The following is a 21,893-nucleotide window of genomic DNA, read 5'->3' as shown; positions in this document are numbered from 1 at the left end:
GGTGGATGGGAGATCACACTGAGGCTGAATGGATTAGTGCTGGAACACGGAATGCCTGAAACAACTGAGGAACAACCTGGTCAATCACGGAGTTATAATAAAAAATTTTTTTACGTCATTATTTAAGTCATTGTGCAAGAGGATGCCCCTTCTGGATGTCTCTAAGAAGACCCCCAAAGTGGGCGTGTGGTCTGATTCTGAAACCATGCAACCTAGTAGAACTAAGGCTATCCCTCAGGGCCCGGGAGATGGCTCAGTGGCTCCAAGTGGCTGCCTCATAAGCGTGAGGCCGTGAGTGAGGTTTCCAGCAGAAATTTCTAGTGTGCCACACATGGTCCTGGTGGCGCCGCTGTGTGGGACTCCCAGCACTGCTCAGCGCTCTCAGTGAGCACCGCCACAACGTGGAGTCCCTCGTCTTCACAATAGCAACCAAGGGAAGGAGCGAGGGTGGGAGGGCTGCACTGTTCACTGCTATGTGGGGGTCTCTCCTGCCACAGAAATTCCTGTGCTTCATTCTCCTCCAAACCAGAGAAATCACTCCTAGACACATCAGCAATGAAGCCAGCACATTTTCCACAGGGAAGTACATCTGACATTCGCCCTTGTAGCTGCCACGAAAGCTGAATTCCCAAACATGCTAGCACTGTGGCTGGCCTCAACACACAGACCTTCATCTGAAGATCTTCGTATTGAAATAAGCTGAAACTACCTCAGTTACTGGGTTATAGATAGCAGCGGATTTCAATGACATACTTTAAAACACATCATGTACATCCTTACCTTGACATCTGTAAACACTGCCATTAGCCCATGATTAATACTCAGAAGAACTGAGAGGAAACTCTGTGAGTTCTTGTTTTGAGAGTCGAGTTTTTTCCTCCGACGGGACCGGTAGTTGGGATCAACAGTAGAAAAATACTGCAAAGTCTCCTCTTCAGATCCACTTTCCTCATCTATGAGAAACAAATGTTCATAATCGCACTGTTCTGACAGCTTATGAAAATAACAGCTTGGGCCGGAAGGATAGTACAGCAGGTAAGGCATTTGCCTTGCACGAAGCCAACCCAGGTTTAATCCCCGGCACCCCATACAGTCCCTTGAGCACTGCCAGGGGTAACCCCCCCAATTAATTAACAGCCTGGTATTGAAGGAACAGTACAACAGGTACGACGCTTGCCTAACACACAGAAAACCCTGAGTTTTATCCCTAGCACCACATATGAACATATGGTTCCCTGAGTTTGCCAGGAGCCAGCCCTGAGCACCATCAGGTGTGGCCAAAAACACAAAAATAAAGCAAAATGAAATAAAATGCTTGAACTGTAGCATAAATTATTTACTTATATTTATAGCCTGCTTATTTTTATAAAGAATTTGCCATGATAATTTTTTTCTCTTTCCACTGTCACTGTCACTGTCATCCCTTTGCTCATTGATTTGCTTGAGTGGAAACCAGTAACATCTCCATTGTGAGACTTGTTGTTACTGTTTTTGGCATATCGAATACGCCACGGGTAGCTTACCAGGCTCTGCCGTGTGGACGAGATACTCTCGGTAGCTTGCCGGGCTCTCCGAGAGGGGCGGAGGAATAGAACCTGGTCAGCCGCATGCAAAGCAAATGCCCTACCCGCTATGCTAAACTTCAATTTATAAACTGTCATTATAAAGAGATCAGAGTTAACTGATAATATTCTGAATATGCAGACAGAATGGGAAATACTATCGATTACTAAAAGAAATAAGTTTCAAATAAAAAACAGTCAAGGAGATACTGAAAAAGTTATTACTAAATTCAACAACTTAGTACTCAATCAAATTAAAATACCTTACCGTAGTGAACAGCCGACTTAAATGGAGTGAAACTATCTTTGTTGAAGGTATTAATCAGTTGACTGGCTACTGAAAGTCCAATACCATAGGAAATATTTTCAAAAGTTTCCACTGGTGAAGGAGCTGTGGGTTCCCACAGCAGCAAGTCATTAAAGATCCTACAGACAAAAGTAGAAAAATAGGTTCATGACTTAATGCAGATAAAGACTACTGCACTCAGGAGTGATTGTTCAAAAGGCTGGAGCATATACTGGGCAAACTGAGGTTGTGATCTTGAGCCCCAAGGCCCTCAAGCTAGGCCTGAGGCACTGAACCATCCCACAGGCACAAATAAATTAAATGTTGAGAGAAGTGATCCCCAGTCCCCCTGAGCACTGCTGGGGACCCCATCCCCCAAATGTACGAGGACATACCCACTTAGGGTCAGAGAGACAGCTCGTGCCTAGCATAGATGAAAAGACTCAAGTCTGATTCCTAGTACTACAAGGCCCCAAGAACCACCCAGCCAACAGCAAAATGTTAATATACGTGTGTACATACCCCTCTCTCAGATGTGACATAGGTCAACACCCATAGCAAGTGATGGCCCAAATGGCCAAAAGCCACAGAATCTAAGAACTGTTCTACAGAATGAGAATCTCATGCCAGGGCAATGAGATACGGGAAGCAGAGTTAGAGGAACCCCGGGACAGAGATGGCAGGAAACGGGCACTGGGTGTGGTGTGGGGCTGGCACTCTGTGTGCATGAAACCTGCCACTGACAGGCACTGGGGACTAGAAAGCACAGTGGCTCAAATAAAATACAGTTTTAAAAATAATGTTGGGGTGGAAGGAGGGGGAACACCTGGCAGTGCTTAGAGCTTATTCCTGGCTCTGTGCTCAGGGTTCACTCCTAGTGGGACACGGGGCGCCCCTCCTCCCCCCCGCACAGGGGCACATGACATGCTGAAGATCAAACCAAGGTTGGCTGCATCAAGGCAAGTGTTCTAGCTGCTATACTACCACTCCAGTCCCAACTTAAATCATTTGGTAATGATGGAATAGAAACTGACCCTACAATGATTTTTAAAAATCAGTTATATCCTTTCAATACAAAAAATAATTAAAGATATAGGGCAATAAGAGGAATTTGTACAATTAGACACCTCATTAGAGACCTACTCTAGTTTTACTCATGCATATATGCAATTATATACATCTAAATATACTTGTATGAGAAAGCTAATTAAAAATAAAGTCCATAGGGAACAAAGGAAAGACTCTCCACATAGATGCATAAGTGTGTGAACTCTGAAAACTGCAACAGATCAAACATTGTCTTGTCTGATGATCCCTTCAGTTCTGCGCAGAAGCCAAGGGAGAAGCTTCCTTCCCACTTCATATCGAGGAACTGCCTCAGGAAGGTTAAGTGACCGGCCCAAGTGCACACCGAGAGACTCAGACCCGTGTCCAGTTCCTGTCCAGCGCCCAGGTCAGTTTTCCACACTTTATGACTTCACTGGTTTCCTTATTTACATACGGGTCCAAACACGGTCTTCATATCACGGATCAATGAAACACTGACCGAGGCTTCCAATATCAAGAAAGAAAACCCTGGGGCTGGAGCAACAGCAGAGCAAGTAGCGCGCTTGCCCCGCACAAAAGCATTATCGGTTCCCTCCCTGGAATCCCACAGATCCTCTGGGCCTGCCAGGATGGATCCCTGAGCCCAGGGCCAGGAGTAAGCCCTGAGTACAACCCCCAAACAGAAACAAAAACAAAAACAGAAGGAAGGCTTCTGCACGAAGACTGCGAGACCCTGAGTCTCCCCCCCACCCCCCCCGCCCCCGGCTGGCCCTCTCTCCAGAATCACCCCACTCGACGCACTCTGCCCAAGACACAGAGCTATGACAGGAGAGCAGAGCTGAGGGACTGTGACGGTGCCAGGAAGCACAGCCCACATGACGGTGGAGGGGACACAAGTACACAGGCCGTGTCACCACATACGCTGTGACAACGCCCACCAGAAGGGTACCAGCTCTACAGTCACACCTTACAAAGAACACGGAGGCAGGAGACAAAGACCAAGCAAGGACGGATGGAGGAGGAAGCAGGGAGGTGTGGAAGAGATGAGGCGGAAGAGTCCAACCCTACAAATGAAGTGCTTAAACTTACCTATTATAAAGCTTCTCGTAAAAACTTTTATTAGGTAGTGTAATGTGAACATTGGGTAAGGTAAGCTCCAACACGTAGTGAGAATTGCTGATTGCTTTATCCTGGAACTCGGTCATTTCGACAGGGTCACCTGGCATCACCATCTGAAATAACAGTGTCGTGCGGAAGATCAATTGGTCAAGTGAGCATTTTAGGTGTCAAAGCAGTAGGACCACCTTCTTATCCTCTCCTTAATAGTGGTTTCTAAACACATCAGCATACAACCTCATTTTTATTTTTTTTAGAAATTAGAAGGCAGTCACTGTCATCCCGTTGCTCATCGATTTGTTCGAGCGGCCACCAGTAATGTCTCTCATTGAGAGACTTATTGGTACTGTTTTTGGCATATCCAATACGCCCCAGGTAGCTTGCCAGGCTCTGCCTGTGCGGGCACGATACTCTCAGTTATCCTGCCGGGCTCTCCAAGAGGGGCGGAGGAATCGAACATGGGTCGGCCGTGTGAAAGGCGAATGCCCTATCACTGTGCTATTGGAAAGTAGAAGAGAAAGGAACAGGAACTCCCCGTTGGGGAGGGACTTAGTAGAGGACTAAGTCCAGAACACAACCTGATTTTGACCAAGAAAAGAAATAGTTATCCTTCGACTTGGAGTTAACCATCTGGCAAGAACATCCACAGAGTAACTCTCAGAGACGAAGCATCAAAGCCGCCGTGGCACGGGAGAGGGCACGCCTCACCTGCTCGTTTTCAAACATCACTCGGCGAGAAGAAAAGGGAGACGGAGCTGGTCTTCTGAGATCGCAGACATCCTTCAGGGAGTGGGCGCCGCCGTCCTCCTCCTCCTGATAGTGGCCGTCACTCTCCTCCTCCTCCTCAGCCGCGATCCGCTCCAAAATGGAATGCATGGCGGGGGGGTTGACTTTCAGAACAATTCTGACAGCAGCGACAATTGGGGGGAAAGAAATCAAGACCTTCGACGGTCACCTCTGTTCTGACTCTGCGCATACAGAACACCTGACCGAGCTGATGGGCACTGACTGAGCTTGCAGATGAGCTCCCTATACAATCACCACTCGGGTGAAGCTGGAGGTGAAGGCAGAGAACAAAAAGTATGTTCTGGCAGAGGCAGGTCCTCCTAACCAGCGCAGGAACTTCCCTGCGAACTGGACTAGACCCTGAAATCCCCTATGTCTTCTTGACTTCAACTAAGAAGTGAAACTTTCTGGACCATGAACACTGGAGGAGAACGGGGCTTAGACCCCAAAGAGACCACCACGCTGCGTGTCCCTGCACAGACCTCTTCTCGTTCCTCCAGAGGCCTGAGAAGACAGGGACCCTGCGCCCAGGGGGACCTGCTGGCTGGACACGCCTGACTCTGCACCTAGTGATCATCTCTGGTGGCTGCCCTCAGAATTTTAAGCTTATGATCACTTTTCAAGCTTTTTTCTCCATAGAAATGACTCTTAATACTTGCAAGATACCATCTTAGCTTGAGGCCCACCCACAAGGACCGCCTCAAACATTCGGCCACGTCTGTTTAATTGAATTAGTCGAGTCTAAGAACTGAAACTGAGTTCTGTGAAAGAAGCAAATTAGTTTCTGACTTTATTCCTGGCTCTGTGCTCACAAATCATTTCTGGCAAGGGGTCTGGGGCCCATAGGGATTACCAGGAATTGAACCTGGGTGAGCTGCATGCAAGGCGTGCCCTATCATTGCTCTGGCTCCAGAAAGGGGATTTTTCAGTTTTTATTAATAGTCAATAAATTTTATCTAAAGCAGAATCTTATTTATCTTAAGATTATCCTATTTATCATTAAACCAAATCCTACCTGCAGCCTGTCCTGCTACTACGGAATACTTGTATAGCTAAGAACCCTCAAGCTATATAAATCTTATTCAAATAAAAAAAAAAAGTGAAGTTATAAATAGGGAACAGTTTCAGAATTACAACAAAGTAGTATTTTTCTCCCAGAATTTCAGCAGCAAAAATCTTCCACTGTCTTTAGCTGGAAAGCCACCAACAGTTTGATGACATTCACTTCTGCCCCAGAGTGATGCTGCTCCCCTCCTGCCCCTCTGTGGCCCCTCACGACTGCACGGCTTTCTGATCGCCCTTTGTCCTGGCAGTGGGCACTGTCGCCAGAGGTGGGGCATCGTCACACTGAAGTTGCATCAGAGTTTGTTCCCCTTGGTAGGTGGTGTAAGCTGTTTCTACTTGTAAGCTACCGTAGTCGTTTTTATCAACACCCTAGAGCAAGCCGTGCTCCCAAATGACTTGGAAGCAGAAGCATTTCTCTTTGGCAGCAGGCGCCAACAGGCAGGGCCAGACCCACGATGTGCAGGGCCAGACCCACGATGTCCCTTCATCTGCATAGGCTGTGACTGTCAGCTTTCAGATGAAAACGGGCCATGCTGCAAGCAAGTTAAGCCCTGTATCAAGTTAACTAGATTTAACGAATGACTTATCCTGTCTAAGAAATCTTGCAGCAGAAGCTGTTTAAGTTCACCTGTACACTGGAATCTCCTGGTAGAACTTGAAAAACTTACTGGTGCCCAGATAAGTCAGAATCTCAGGTGGGGCCCAAGAATCAGTGTTTTTGTTAAAACTCTTCAGATCTAAAAACTCTGTCCTAAAATTATCACTGACTAGAAAATTCATTTGACAACTAAAAGTGATATATGATATCTCTTCTTGTGCTGAACGAACTTTCAAATGCTTCATACTCTTTCTGTCCCTCTAATTAGACAAAAAGAGTATGAACCATCAACGCTGAGTAAGAATGGGGCTGGAGAGAGGTAGGGCATTTGCCTTATATGCAGCCATCCCAGGTTCAATCTCCAGCATCCCATATTGTCCCCTGGGCCCCACCAGGAGTGAGTCCTAAACACAGAGCCAGAAATAAGCCCTGAGCAGTGCTGGATGTGGTCCCCAAACAGAAACAAAACCAAACCCAGCAAATGCACTTATACTTCCTTCATTCACAGCATGGAACACGCCAATCAGATCAGTCTGTCCTCAAGATACCCTTCTAATTTCATTTGTGCACATTCATCGGGTTCGCTCATCAGGGCTGGACCTTCCCAGCTTAAACTGAATAGCCAAAAGTCTAAAGAGGAACTAGAGCCACTTGTTTCTGAAAGACTATCTCAAAGCGTCATTCCGTGCGTTGGGCTACTTACCGAGGCCAGTCGAAGTCGTCTGAGGATGCTGGGTCCCCATCGAGCCCACTCGAGACGTGGAAAAACTTAATGGACGGTTCTCCTTTATCTTCCTGGAATGATCCTAGACAAGAAAGACGAACCGAAATGACTTTCTTCTCAAGTACTGAAAGAAAACTACTTTCTTCCTTAGAGATGTGCAAATGTGCCACATCACTTACTCGTCTGCTCTTGTGTCAAGCGTGTGTGTGAGGAGATGGGATGAGCATAGAGAAGCTTCCTGTTGAAATTCCTGAGCACCCACTTTAATGTGGAAGGTGTATAATAATGCCGAGTAAATGTAACACAGTTAATACTTAACGAGTACCACTTAATTATAATTCCTCATAAAAATGTATGGTTAATTTAGAAACAATAACATTTGGGGGTATTTCTTTTTGGGGAGGGTTCACACTGGAGATGCTCAGGGTCACTCCTGCCTCTTGCACTCAGGGATCAGTCCTGGTGTGCTCAGGGTATCATGAGGGATGCTGGGAATCGAACCCTGGTTGGCCACATGCAAGGCACATGTCCTTCCTGCTGTACTATCTCTCTGGTCCAATAACCACATTTAAAAAGCCTATTTTAAACTAAGCACCCTAAGAATTACTTCTGTCTACAATAATCCCGCCCGCACAGCAGAGCTTGACAAGCTACCCGTGGCATATTCGATATGCCAAAAACAGTAACAAGAAGTCTGGTGCCCACTCGAGCAAATAGATGAACAATGGGATGACAGTGCTACAGTGCAACAATAATCCTATATCTGTATTTTCATTCCGTTTCCAAATGAAAAAATGATTCACCTCCAGAAAAAGTTCTGCCCCACTGGAGATAAGGGAAGACTCAAAGGAACTCTTATAGTCAACAGAAATGATCAATTTTAAGTATCTCTAACTTAACTCTGCCCTCAGACCCCCAGAGTTTCACAAGGGAAACTGTGACCAGTTTCCAAGGGTGAAACCTAAGTGGTTTTACAAAGAAAGTCACCATATGGGGTCGCAGGGTGCTGTTACGTTATGCATGAAACAGCACTGTAAACCACAGCGTCTAAAATAAAACTAGAGAAAAAGAAGTCTCCACACTCGTTACAGTGAAGAACTGGAAGTAAGCCTACGTAAGCCTGCCGTAACTACGGTGACTAGAGGAGAGAAGGTCATGTGTATGGGGAGTTCTCAGCTCCGTTCCTAACTCAACAAATTCGACGCTATTAGGCACACAGGTGAGAGGTCAGCTATAATTAAAATGAAGCCTAAAGAACTATATTCCCTTGTAGAAAAGGAAGCTTCTTAAAGTGAATAAATTACAGCACTTACGAATTTCCTTTCAAAAACTGACAGCATATACTGTAATTTCATTTCCAAAACTGACTTATCACATATTTGTATGCAATACTGCAATACGGGGGAAAGATGTTACTCTCTATTTTCCAACATAATGTTCTTTAAGTTTGCTACATTTAAGAGTTGTCTTTTCAGAATTTAAGTCTCAGAAGCAACTGTTTGTTTCCAGTCTGGCACTGTCTTTGGCAAGTTAAGTCTAACCTGCTAGTTCTCTAAACGTAAGTTCCAATTTCATTTGCTCTGGAGTGGAGCCTCCGACAAATTCTGTCTTGAATTCTAGATCTGTGAACGCTAAGTGAAGGATCTCCTTCTGAAGCGACTTCTTAAACCACGGCCCTCTTTCTTGATCCGATCGAAGATCAGGTATTGGGAAGCGAACAGAAAGGTTCAATGCTGGTGTAGCAACTTGTACTGATATCCGACAATTTGCAGGATTATGTGAATCATCTAGAAATACTTCAGTGAAAGCCTTGTGCTGAAATATGGAAATCAAAAATATGACAAAATATTAAGCAAAAATGACACTAGTATTCAATGTTACAATATATATATAACCACTATTTCCTTATTCATATAAAGCATTAAAATAATTTAAATTAACAACTTCCATATTAACTTACTGTAATAAAATTTTATAATGTGATAGCAAGTGAGAAGTAAGAACTACTGGTAAAAGTTCAACCATTATATTTTAAAAAAATAAATAAATAAAGCACCCAAGGTGAACGCAGACAGCACAGAATACACGAATCTTACTATAGACTAGATACTAAGTTAACTTATCAAACATCGTTAGAAATCAATCTAGTACCCAAAATTCAATTTAAAAGATTATCTCCTAGTTTGCTAGTTTACGCATTCAATGGGAAATCAGGTCAATTATGTCAAAGACAAAGATAATTCCTAACTCATTTTTGTACTTCCAGAACTAAGGTCAAAGTCTAGTATATCACCAGTTCCCTTCTCACACTGGAAGAAAACTTGTACTTTTATTTCTTGACTGATAAATTGGTTTTGGGGGGCCCTACCACACTCAACAGAGTGGGAGCTTGGGAGCTATCCCCAACTCAGTGCTCAGGGGTCATTCCTGGTGATATCTGAGGTGCCATGCTCATGGCCAGGCACTGACCCCAAGCTGACTGCATGCAAAGTTTGCATCCAGCCTACTGATCTAGCTCCCTGCCACCCTAAACCTGGACGTTTAAATGAATCTATTCCTTCTGCCCTCTATTAAACAATTTGCAGGACTCTTAGCACCCTACTCTTACCAAAAATATCATAATTCAACCATCATCCCAATATATCCTTAATAATAAATACAGAACTAGCCCCAAAGCACTCAAAATAATTAACAACTGGGGAGAATGATAAAAAATATTGATTCAATGTAAACAGTGACCAACAACTAAGGGAGAAGCAAATAAGAAGGAAAATTAAATCGATATTCCCTTTTAAGTTACCTGTGTCTGTTAACGGTCCTACAACCCCCCAACTCCAGTTTCATAACTTCTTAACACTTGAAAAGACACTTGGGATTAAGATCTAAGTAAAAAGTATTACTCTATCACTATCATCCCGTTGCTCATCGATTTGCTCGAGCGGGCACCAGTAACGTCTCCATTGTGAGACTTGTTGTTACTGTTTTTGGCATATCGAATAAGCCACAGGTAGCTTGCCAGGTTCTGCCATGTGGGCAGGATCCTCTCAGTAGCTTGCTGGCTCTCCCAGAGGGGCAGAGGAATTGAACCCGGGTCAGCCGCGTGCAAGGCAAATGCCCTGCCTGCTGTGCTATTGCTCCAGCCCAAAGTAAAAATATTCCAGGGCTCAATATTCTAAATTCAATCTCATGCTTTTGTCTTGGGGCCACACGTGGAGGTGCTCAGGGCCTACTCCTGGCAGGGCTCTGAGGACCGTCTGAATCAAAACGCTTATAGGGTAAGCGCCACAACTGTTGTACTATCTCTCCAGCCCCTAGATTCTCATTTTCTAAAGGATCATCTATATTACATAGGCTACATTTTATAGGTGGCTTAGTGGTTTATTAAATGCAAATAGATAAAATTTTGTGAAGATATTATAGTTAAAAAGAAAATCTAAGGGGCTGGAGCAATAGCATAGTGAGTAGGGCGTTTGCCTTGTATACAGCCAACCTGGATTGAATTCCCAGCATCCAATATGGTCCCCTGAGCACCACAAGGAGTAATTCCTGAGTGCAGAGCCAGGAGTAACCCCTGTGTATCACTGGGTGTGACCCAAAAAGCAAAAAAAAAAAAAGAGAAAATCTAATTCTGCTACTGTGACATTATCAGTCAAATCATGATATGGCTATCTGTTCTTTCACTATGCATCTACTTGGGGTAAGTTTATGTGGACTAAATGTTCTACTTTTCACCTCCTACCATGAGCCTTCTTTCATGGCTAAAGATGTCACTGCACCAACTTTATACTCCTCACTTAAGAGGCCATATAACCTTTCACTTGGCAGCTAACAAAATTTCTTTAGTTCATCTACCGTCTAGACAAAAAGGTCTCCATTTGAGGTGGTGCTGAAATGATTTATACAAGAAACCAGTGCGTAAAACTATGCTTTTCAATCACCACTTGAGGGGCCAGAGCATGGGCAGCGTCCAAAGGGCACTTGTCTGCGTGAAGCTGAGCTGGGTGTGATTCCCGCACCCACACTGCCGCCCAAACACCTCCGGGAATGAGCCTGGAGTGCAGAGTCAGAAGTAAACCCTGAGCACTGCTGGGTGTGGCCCGAAGACAAACCCAGAAGGGCTCCATCTGAACGACAGTACAGTGGCTAAAGCGCTTGCCTCGCATGCAGATAACCTGGGTTCCGTCCCAGACATCCCACATGGCCCCCCCAAGCAAAGAGACCAAAGCCTCTCTCTAGGTGTGGCAAATTAAAAAAAAAAAATCTCCATTTGGAGAGGGAGGGCAGAAAAACAGTAAAGGAGTGTAGGCGCCCTGGTGAGGCTAACCCCTGGCACACACATAGTCCCCAGAGCACTGCTAGGAGCTGGAGAGACACTGAGCCCACTGGGCCGAGCCCAAACCCTGCCATCACCACCACCAAAGCCTGCATTTGGGGCCAGACAGTACAGGGGTGACTGTACTTGCCTAGCGCGTACCCGCCTTGGGTTGAACCCCAGCACTGCCAGGAGTGACCCCGAGTATAGCCCTGAGTCCCATGTAGTGTGGGTCCCAAACCCCCATGCCTCACCCCCCCAAATAACTGCAACCCTCCATCTTTGATTAACACAAATAATATCATTTTAGTAATATATGCCATTTTAATTTGTTAGGAGTACATAAGTTAATAAGTAATCTCGGGGCCAGAGTGATAGTACAGCAGGTAGGGCGTTTGCTTAGCACACACTGACCCGGGTTCAATCCCCAGTATCCCATACAGTCCTCCAAGCACTGCTGGGAGTCCTGAGTGCAGAGCCAGGAGTAACCCCTGAGCATAGCTGGGTGTCACCCAAAATACAAAAAAAAAAAAAGAAAAGAAAAGAAAAGAAAAGGAAAAAAAAAGGAAAAGAACCCCAATTAGCCTATTAGCTAGAGACATTATGATTGGTTTTGCAGCTTCAGAAGACTTACCAAACTAATATGCTTATTATATGAAGTGTACATGTGAGAGGCCATCATCTCCACTGTAGAGAGTTTCTGTGGTTGAAGCAAGGAATTCAACCTGTCCACAATACTGATGTCCAGCTCACAGAACACTGGGTTTAATTTAATTTGTAACTCTGCCTTCTGAGGAACGGCACTAAGTCTTGCTTGATTGCCCTGCAATAAAAGGAAAGCATTCATATCATCACTGACAGCACCATGGAAGTGACAACTTACGATTCTCACAAACTACATATCAAACTAAAATGCAAAGGTTTCTTACCTGGGGTCCTTTATTCTCAGAATGTTTATAATGCAGCTGGAGACACACTGGTGGGTGAGAATCACTTCTTTCTTTGGGATGAAACATTAAAAGCTTAAAAACAAAAATGAAGATAAAGTAAACCCAGGCTCAAAAGCTGCAGTTGATCACCAGTTACCAGGGATGCGAAAAAAAGAGTAGGGAGAGCTTTCTGATGTCAGAGAAGCCGGCTGTAAGTTTGACTTTTGTCACTACTCACAGGACTCTCTGACAAATCAGCTAACTTATATTATACTAAGCTTTGTGTGCAAATAAAATTAAGGGCTCTGAATTAAAATCCAAGAAACTGCTTAGAAAATAAAAGAGAGGGGCCAGAGCAATAGTACAACAGGTAGGGCACTTGCCTTGCATGTGGCTGACCTGGGCTCGATTCCCAAAACCCCTTATGGTCCTCAAGCATGGCCAAGAGCGAACCCTGAGCACAGAGCCAGGAGTAAACCCTGAGTTGCTGTGTGTGGCCCAAAAACAAAAAAAGAAAAAAAAAATGAAAAGAAACTATACAGATGCAAATAAGCAGTAACAAGTGATACTTTAACAGGTTCTTAGGACAGAAAAACAGACTGTACAAATGAACAACGGAGTGCTGCCAGTGTGGCCCAGAACATCTCTCCCTGCTCCAGAGTTAATAAGACAAGCACATTTAAAAACCTTGGCTGAATAACAGAATTCTTCTGAAGTTAAGAGACCTTGGAAAATGTGTGAAAGCAAGTCATTGGGCCCCAGCGCCCATTGGCGAGTCTAAAACAAGCCAAGCGGGGGCTGGGAATGGGCCCTGAGCGCCACTGAGCACAGCCCCAAATCCGCCCAAAGAAATACAACCAGTCGCTCGAATGAAAAGCCCCACCACAACCGACAGCGCCTGAGGGCCACACCTGGTGCGTCGGGGCCGCGACCTGAGGTGGGCAGACTCTTGCCCTGCATCTATGTGGTCCTGGGTTCAGATAATTCCAGGCGCACAAGTGGAGGGCGTGGGTGTCTCATTAGGGCCAGGGCATGGCTCGGAAGCGCAGAGCGCATGCCTGGACGTGCCAGGCCCAGCGCTGAGCCCCGGCAGAGCACTGGGCCCCTGAGCACAGCATAACTGGGCCCTGGGCGTCGAGAACCAGAAGGCCCACGAGACCTGGCTCTTATTAAACACATCTACATCAGCAAAACCAAAACTCGGAAGAAAAATTTCTTGTATGACTTTAATACCTTAAAAAAAAAAAATCCCGGCTGCTTATGTAATACCTAGAAAGCGACCCAGCTGTTTACCTCGGTGTAGTGCGGCGGGACGGACTGGGCGTCGGTAGGAAACAGACACTCCAGGAGCTCCATGTGCCCGACGGACACGTCCGTGCTAAAGTACCGGGCGGCTGCCCGCTGCCTCTGCTCATACGACACCTTGACGCCAGTGCCTATGAACCTGACAGGAACAAACAGAGCTGAAGGGGATCCGCGACACTTCTAGACTAAACAGAAGGTTAAGAATCACTACTTACTCAGAAATTAAAAGTGTCAGTAAGAACAAATCTTCCTAAGGATATCAGTCAGAAAGATGACTTCAAATGTCTCATTATCTGATGCTAAGATAAAGTCGTTCTACTGATAGAAATTGTCTAGACCGTATTTCCCAAAAGTGCTCTTCCTTCTACCTATTAAATATTCATACTGAAGTGTACAATTCTGCACATCACAAAACATAATAATTTCTTAAAATTATCTCACAGCACCATGCAATATTAAAAAATTTCAGCCAGCACTGGTGGAGGGATGGGTGCTCGAGCATTCTATGACTGAAATGTAATCATGGAAGTTTGTAACTGTGTCTCATGGTGATCCAATAAAACTTATCAATGAATAAATAAAGATTTCAGCCTGAGGAGCATGAATGGAGATCTAGTTTTTGTTGCTTGCTGTATTTCCTACTGGCAGATTTTTTGAAACTCTGGCAAAAAAAAAATGTTAAGAAAAAAGTGTTTTTAGTTTGGCTATAAATACTATGTTCTTAGTCTATGTAGCTTCTATTGGCTGATGTAAAAACAATTTTTAATATTTTATAGAAGTTAAAATTGGGCCAGAGCAATAGTACAACGATTAAGGCACCTGCCTTGCACTCAGCCAGCCCAGGTTCGATCCCCAGCATCAATAAGGTCCCCTAATTCCACCCTGAGATGTAGCCCAGAAATAAAAATATGTAAGTGAAAATTAAAAACCACCCTAATTTTAAAAATTCAAATTTAAAAGTTATAATTAAAAATGCCTTTTTTTTTTTTGCTTTTGGGGTCACACCTGGCGACACGCAGGGGTTACTCCTGGCTCTGCACTCAGGAATTACTCCTGGCGGTGCTCAGGGGACCATATGGGATGCTGGGAATTGAACCCTGGTTGGCCGCGTGCAAGGCAAATGCCCTACCCGCTATGCTATTGCTCCAGCCCCAAAAATGCCAATTTTTTTAACACAGTAATGTGTCTACCCTACTGTAAGTGAGGTTTAAAACTGACAACAATTTAAGTCACTTTCATGTGAAAGTAATATCAGCACACCAATAATATTTTACTTTTAAAACGGATTACTGCAGGGGCTAGAAAGGACGGCTGGTAGGGATGACCTTGGGTCTAATTCCCAGCACCCCACATGGTCCCCTGAGCTCTGCCAGGAATGATCTCTGAGCACAGATGGTGTGGCCCTGAAACTAAATAAAATAAAATTGAATACTTCAGCAAGTAGGAGTCAACCCATGTAAAGATCATTGGCTATTTGGAAAGCTTTGATTTAAAAAGAATTATTTTTGGTTTTATTTTGGGGTCACACCTGGAGCTGCGCAGGGTTTCCTCCTGGCTCGCAGCTCAGTGATCCCCACTGGTGGGGCACAGGGGACCACAGGTGATGACAGGGATGGAAACCAGGTCAGCAGCATTGCTACCTACCCTCTCGGACTATCTCTCCAGTCCCTGCTTTTTCTTAGCTGAATCTATTTGGCATGTAATACTATATCTAAAGTGCACAGTGTGCTACCCTAATACATGTATGTATGTAGAACGTCATCTTTGATGCACACATGTCACTGTCACTGTCATCCCGTTGCTCATCGATTTGCTCAAGCGGGCATCAGTAACATCTCCATGTGAGACTTGTTGTTACTGTTTTTAGCATATCGAATACACCATGGGTAGCTCACCAGGCTCTGCCGTGTGGGCGGGATACTCTCGGTAGCTTGCCGGGCTCTCCGAGAGGGACAGAAGAATCGAACCCAGGTCGGCCACATGCAAGGCGAACGCCCTACCCACTGTGCTATCGCTCCAGCCCGGAGCAATAGCATACATATGTATGGGAATATGACTACACTGTAATACAGCTGTGATTTTTTTGAAGCAAGAAAGCTATTTATTGAAACTTATTTAGAAAACTAAGGGAAGAGGAAGGGGGAAGAGCATGTTCAGGGGAGACACAGGCTCTCCAGAGTGAAACAGGCAAAGGAACATCGAGACAGGCCACGAGGTACGTGTCCAGGGAAGAGCACAGGCGTGAAGAGCGGGGCCTGCTGCAATTTTTCCCACTGTTTTTTATGCGCGTCATAGAAGACTTGATTGTTTTTCTGATCTCAAGCAGGACTGGAAGATGCAGTATCTCAGTCATGGCGTGGCCGTGGCCCCCTCTCCCAGCCCGAGGCCAGCGCCACCCTACTCTCCCTCACTTCCCATCTTCCCTAAGCTAGAAACAATCAGAATTCTTTCTAGTGGTCTCAGTGTGGATGAACACAAAATGTGGCCATTTCTTGATATGCCAAAGGAGGGTAGGAGGTAAAGTGATTTAGAAAACTCCAGATTACTTTGATTTTATATATCTTATCTATGATTATATACTGTATATATATATTACTTTGATCTTATATCATCAGATAACCTAAATGAGAGATTCTACATTAAGCATCTTCGTAGCACTATAAGAAAACCTCACCTGTTCAGTTCATTTCAAATAAAATATGAATTAGAAAAATATATGTAGGTAGATGGCTGGATATGGATGTTCATTAATAAATTAGAGTTTACAGCACACATCCAAAAGAACAAAAGCAACCACTGTTGGAGAGGATGTGGGGAGAAAGGGACCCTTCTACACTGCTGGTGGGAATGCCGACTGGTTCAGCCCTTTTGGAAAACAATATGGACGATTCTCAAAAAATTAGAAATTGAGCTCCCATTTGACCCAGCAAATACCACTGCTGGGAATATATCCCAGAGGAGCAAAAAAGTATAGTCGAAATGACATCTGCACTCATGTTCATCGCAGTGCTATTTACAATAGCCAGAATCTGGAAAAAACCCGAGTGCCCTAGAACAGATGACTGGTTGAAGAAACTTTGGTACATCTATACAATGGAATACTATGCAGCTGTTAGAAAAAAGGAGGTCATGAATTTTGCATATAAGTGGATCGGCATGGAGAGTGAGTATCATGCTAAGTGAAATGAGTCAGAAAGAGAGAGACAGACATAGAAAGACTGCACTCATCTGTGGAATATAGAATAACAGAGTAGGAGACTAACACCCAAGAATAGTAGAAATAAGTACCAGGAGGTTGACTCCATGGCTTGGAGGCTGGCCTCACATTCTAGGGAGAGGGCAGCTCAGAGAAGGGATCACCAAGTATAATGCGGTCAGAGGCCATGCAGGGGAAGGGTGATGCGGGCCGAATGTAAACTAGAGACTGAACACAGTGGCCACTCAACACCTTTATTGCAAACCACAACACCTAATTAGAGAGAGAGAACAAAAGGGAATACCCTGCCACAGTGGCGGAGTGGGGTGGGGGGAGATGGGATTGAGGAGGGTAGGAGGGATGCTGGGTTTACTGGTGGTGGAGAATGGGCACTGGTGAAGGGATGGGTTCTCGAACTTTGTATGAGGGAAACATGAGCACAAAAATGTATAAATCTGTAACTGTACCCTCACGGTGATTCACTAATTAAAAATAGATAAATTTAAAATAAAAAAAATAAATGGGAGTTTACCTAAGATGATCATGAGAACAAGCTTCTGCAAATACTGCTCGGAAAGACTTAAAATCTTCTGTCGAGAATCTTGCTGGATCAATCTTTTCTATACGAGTAAAGAAAGCCATCGCCATAGGAGTCAATGGATTAAGGTTCAATGACGTTTCGGGCGGAGATAAAGGATCAATGTGAAGCACAGAAACTGAAAAAGTTCCCACAGCTACTCTAAAAATAAGTTCAGGCCTGGATTCATCCACTGAAACAGACCTAGAAGGGAGAGCTGCAATACACGTATTAAAATTATGTACCTAAAAGGCAAAATTCTGTAACAATTCATACTATCAATACCATAAAGCATTCATTACACATTACTTTCCAGGTGATAAGAAAAAAGTATGTAAAAAAGTATTTAAGTGAGTAAGATAATGATCACATTTCTCCATCTTATACCCGGGATCCTCTCTCGACACTCGGGAGCACAGTACAGCAGGAAACTTGTGAACCAAGGGAGGTCACTGGAGAGCTGCTGGGGGCTCAGGCCGCGGCTCGGCAAGCAGCTGGCAGTGAAGATCTCCAGGGGTGATTCAGGGGGTAACGCCCTGTAGTGCTGGGGGCAGGGAGGGGGCACAGCAAGCAGGGTCGCGACTGAACGCGGGGCGCTGCACCCACTGGGTATGTGCTCTGACCCCTTGAGCTCTCTGAGCTCCTCGCCCAGAATAAAGGTGTAGGTCAAGTCAGGGATAGGTCAACAGCCGTCGCCAAAGACGCCTTAGAGAGTCTGCTACCTACTTCATTTAATTATGCAGGGAAGACAACCATATAAAATTTATGTGTATTTTCTACTAAAAATATTTAAATGCCCAAAGATATAATGACCAGGCAATGATTCTAAAACATTTCACAACAAATTGTTCAACATTTATTTTCTTTTTAAACAAATTAAATGGTCTAGACAAAAAACTTTTTATGAAGAAAAAACTGCAACTACATAACTGAGGCGCTGGGAAGCAGAACACAGTCTCACCTGCCTAGCCCAGTGGCAGCGGGGAAATGCAATGAATGGGGGGCCGGGAGAGGACAGCGGGAAGAAGTTGTCTTGCAAGCAGCCAACCCCTGAGCATCCCCGGGTGTGGCCTAAGCCCCTCCACCCCGCAGTGGAAAGGACCAACAAGTATCTTATTTGTACTTACAAGTCTTCTGTAAGGGTGCTGGGTGAACGAGGTTAGACGGCAATGGGGACCCTCGTACCGGCTGTTCTTTCTGAGGATCAAGGTATTCGCCCCAAGTTGGCTGAAGCTAGAAAATACATGTTTTAAGTCTATAAAATGCAGACTTTAAAAAAGCAACTTTTCGAGAATAAAATATTAAATGATACTGTACCAGAGTAGCATTTAATGGCGATCCGGCAGGGGTATTTGTGTATGTACTAGTGAGTGACAATTCAAGGTCCATGTTTGGGGGATCCCCCAGGGGTGGGAGAGAAGACAGACTGTGGGACATATCCATATCAGCCATGGAGAAGAAAACTTCTTCTTCTGGAAAGAATTGAACTTTGTCAATGGTATTCGTGATTCTGCCATTCATTCGCTCTTTAAAGTTTAGTCAAGGGGCCAGAGAAACAGCACAGAGGGCAGGGCGTTTGCCTTGCACATGGCCGACCTGGGTTCAATCCCACATGATATTCCATAGGGTCCCCCAAGCACTGCCAGGGATAATTCCTGAGTGCAAAGCCAGAAGTAACCCCTGAGCACTGCCAGGTGTGACCCAAAAAGCAAAAATAAATAAAAGTTTAGCTAATATATATTAATATAATAACCTTCAAATTACCAGGAACAGATAATGATGGCTTAAATTTTATGCTATTTCCAGCAGAGTAATTTTTTTTGGATCCAAGATATTAATGGTATAGCAAAAACTCAAAGGACTTTTTTTTTTTAACTGTTTATCATAGGATATACAGCGGTGGTTCCCAATGTCTGAACTATGAGCATAAAAAGATTAAAAACCACTGGTCTGGGCCAGAGAAACAGACAGATGCGCTGCAGGCCACCTTCAACCCCCCCGGGAATGACCCCAGAGCCCAGGAATGGGAGTAGCCCCCGAGCACTACTAGATGTGGCCCCCAAACAAAAATTAAAAAACAAATAAAAACTAATGGTCTGATATTTCGCAGAGATTATTAACTGTCGGTCTGTGCATCCAGAGGTAAAAAGATTGAAAACCACTGATGTACAGTTACCACATGAAGTTTTTTTAAGTGTTACATGAAAATTCAGAAATTAAAATCTAGATTTTTAGGCAGCATGAATAACTTGCAATCTCTTCTTTCATACAGATAAAACCTTTTCTTTAAAAAAAAATTTTTTAAAGGAGCCAAAGATATGATTTAGAATTTTATTTATATTTTACTTCTTTCTGGGAATTGTTCAACCCTCATGTAAATGCAGTTTGAAACTGCCAGATTTTCTTGAGTAGACCTTAAACTTTTTACTTGGCCCAGCATTCCATACTTAAACTGACTCCTTTCCTTTTTCTCCTGTTTGGGGGCCACACCCACGGATGCTCAGACTCCTAGCTCTGTGCTCAGCGATCAGTCCTGGCAGTGCAGGGGCCCTGGTGAGGTGCTGGGGACTGAGGGTGATGCTGGCTGCGAGGCCAGCACCTTGTCCGCTCATGACTTCTTTCTCTACTTCCCTTTTCCTGCTGTGTTCTTTCTCTTTTTATGAGTGCTTAAAATTCTGAAACACCCACAAATGCAAAGCGGGTACAGATTGTTACGCACCTATGATCAGCAAATACTGAAAGGCATCTACTGTAAACCATGTGAGCACGCAAACATCTGACAATTTCAAATTCAGTTCTTCAGTAAATCTACATTTTTCCATAAACTTACTTGTTTAGATACAAATTTGATTTACAATGCAAAACTATACAACCAAATTAAAAAAGGTGGGGGCGGGGGGACTACTGGCACATACACCCCTGCACTCTGGGGCGAGATCAACTTACGCCAATATAGGCCTTTGTTCTTTCATGACTACACTCCACTTCGAGTGACCAAAAGTAAGCTGGATTTTACTCTATGTTGATACTGTAGGTTGTAGGATCCTGGCATCAATGTTTGCAAATTGCTTACCACGGCTAGAAGGTGTCCGAGTTGTTTCTGTCTCATAAAAGCTTTGCTCTGAAGACACACCCACAGAGAGGGAATTTTTTCTCAAATAATACCGGTTTAATTCCATCTGAATCCGATATTCATCTTCCTGCTGCAGGGGTCGGTTTTTCCTATCTTTATTAGCTAACCCTATTTTGCTAGAATTTTCTACAGGTACACACAAGGAAAGCAAAATAATAATTAAATTTGGAATTAATCATCTCTCTCTCCAAAACCACTTATCTACTTAATGGCAACCCTCTTACTATCAATTTGACTCAATGGCAACTTAATACCAGAGTCCGTGCAAAACCACCACTATAAAATACCAATCAGAGATGCTAAGGGGCGGTTTTCAACAGCTGGCTGGGAATCTTGCCCTTGACAGATGAGCCACTGAAAATAGTTTAAAATATATTCTACTTACAGTACTCAGTAATTATATTTCTCAGCTATGAAGTACTACCCTCAGCACATAGTCAAGCAATTTTGGAAAAATTCAGAATATTACATGAGTGGTCAGAGTGACAGAAGGGCAAGACACTTGCCTTGCATGTGGCTGATCCTGCTATGATTCACAGGACCCTGTATGGTCTCCTGAGCACTGCCAGATGTCAGCCCTGAGAACTACCACATATGCTTCCCCCCACCCGGCCCAGATAGATAGATTAGATAGATAGATAGATAGATGATAGATAGATAGATAGATAGATAGATAACACGAAGAACCTGAATGACAATTTCTGCCAGGATAATGCTATCTTAAAGACCCAATCAAATTTAACTGCTTATTTCTGTAATCTCACACATTCCTAGATTACAGAATCAGAAATAAGTTCTACTTGCCTGGTCCAGCAATAGCTGCTAACATGTCCACAAGCAGATGCACCTGCCTCGGTGACAGGAACAGATGGAGAGAATCGATCTGTCCATCAATATCCAACTAAAAATTAATCACAACAACTTATTCAGGATGAGCACTCTTTACGACCCTTTCATCAGCAATTCCAGCGAGTTCAAACGTCCTGAGGAATCCTGATTAACCACTGGGTTCCTTCACTTGCGACTCTAATCACCTAATGAAGAGCCGCCCAGCCAAGTGACAGTGCTGTTGTGTTGCACCCCCGCCGCCTCCCTTCCTTACTGCAGCCACACAGGGGCCTGGCTGCGGTGCCTGCAGTTTCCCTGTGATGCTGGCTGGGGTGCCGGCTCGGGCGAGGCACACGCTTGGCCGAGGAGCTCCCAGTCTGCAGGCACCCTGCGCTGTACTGCTGGCACACATGCTCCTGGCCACGGCAC

General features: G+C 44.4%; 1 protein-coding gene across 4 annotated transcripts in view; it reads right to left on the bottom strand.

Annotated features, from left to right (window-relative positions):
* ATG2B (autophagy related 2B) overlaps window positions 1–21,893 on the bottom strand; it is an 84,260-nt gene that overhangs the window by 35,403 nt on the left and 26,964 nt on the right. For 2 of the 4 annotated variants that reach the window (XM_055130450.1, XM_055130449.1), the window contains exons 7-20: window positions 21,441–21,537; window positions 20,577–20,762; window positions 18,821–18,975; window positions 18,631–18,736; window positions 17,459–17,720; window positions 13,719–13,869; window positions 12,426–12,518; window positions 12,131–12,319; window positions 8,726–8,999; window positions 7,164–7,266; window positions 4,720–4,915; window positions 3,985–4,127; window positions 1,831–1,988; window positions 781–953 (exon numbers count right to left, since the gene is read on the bottom strand). In XM_055130450.1, the coding sequence (XP_054986425.1) occupies window positions 781–953; window positions 1,831–1,988; window positions 3,985–4,127; window positions 4,720–4,915; window positions 7,164–7,266; window positions 8,726–8,999; window positions 12,131–12,319; window positions 12,426–12,518; window positions 13,719–13,869; window positions 17,459–17,720; window positions 18,631–18,736; window positions 18,821–18,975; window positions 20,577–20,762; window positions 21,441–21,537 (2,286 nt within the window). The remainder of the gene's footprint in view (window positions 1–780; window positions 954–1,830; window positions 1,989–3,984; window positions 4,128–4,719; window positions 4,916–7,163; window positions 7,267–8,725; window positions 9,000–12,130; window positions 12,320–12,425; window positions 12,519–13,718; window positions 13,870–17,458; window positions 17,721–18,630; window positions 18,737–18,820; window positions 18,976–20,576; window positions 20,763–21,440; window positions 21,538–21,893) is intronic. The other 2 variants (XM_055130451.1, XM_055130452.1) reach the window with 2 other exon arrangements.

The sequence above is a fragment of the Sorex araneus genome, chromosome 3 (genome assembly GCF_027595985.1).
Source record: "Sorex araneus isolate mSorAra2 chromosome 3, mSorAra2.pri, whole genome shotgun sequence".
NCBI lineage: Eukaryota > Metazoa > Chordata > Mammalia > Eulipotyphla > Soricidae > Sorex > Sorex araneus.
Note: the sequence above shows the minus strand (reverse complement) of the source record. Positions and strands in the feature narration are given on the sequence as shown.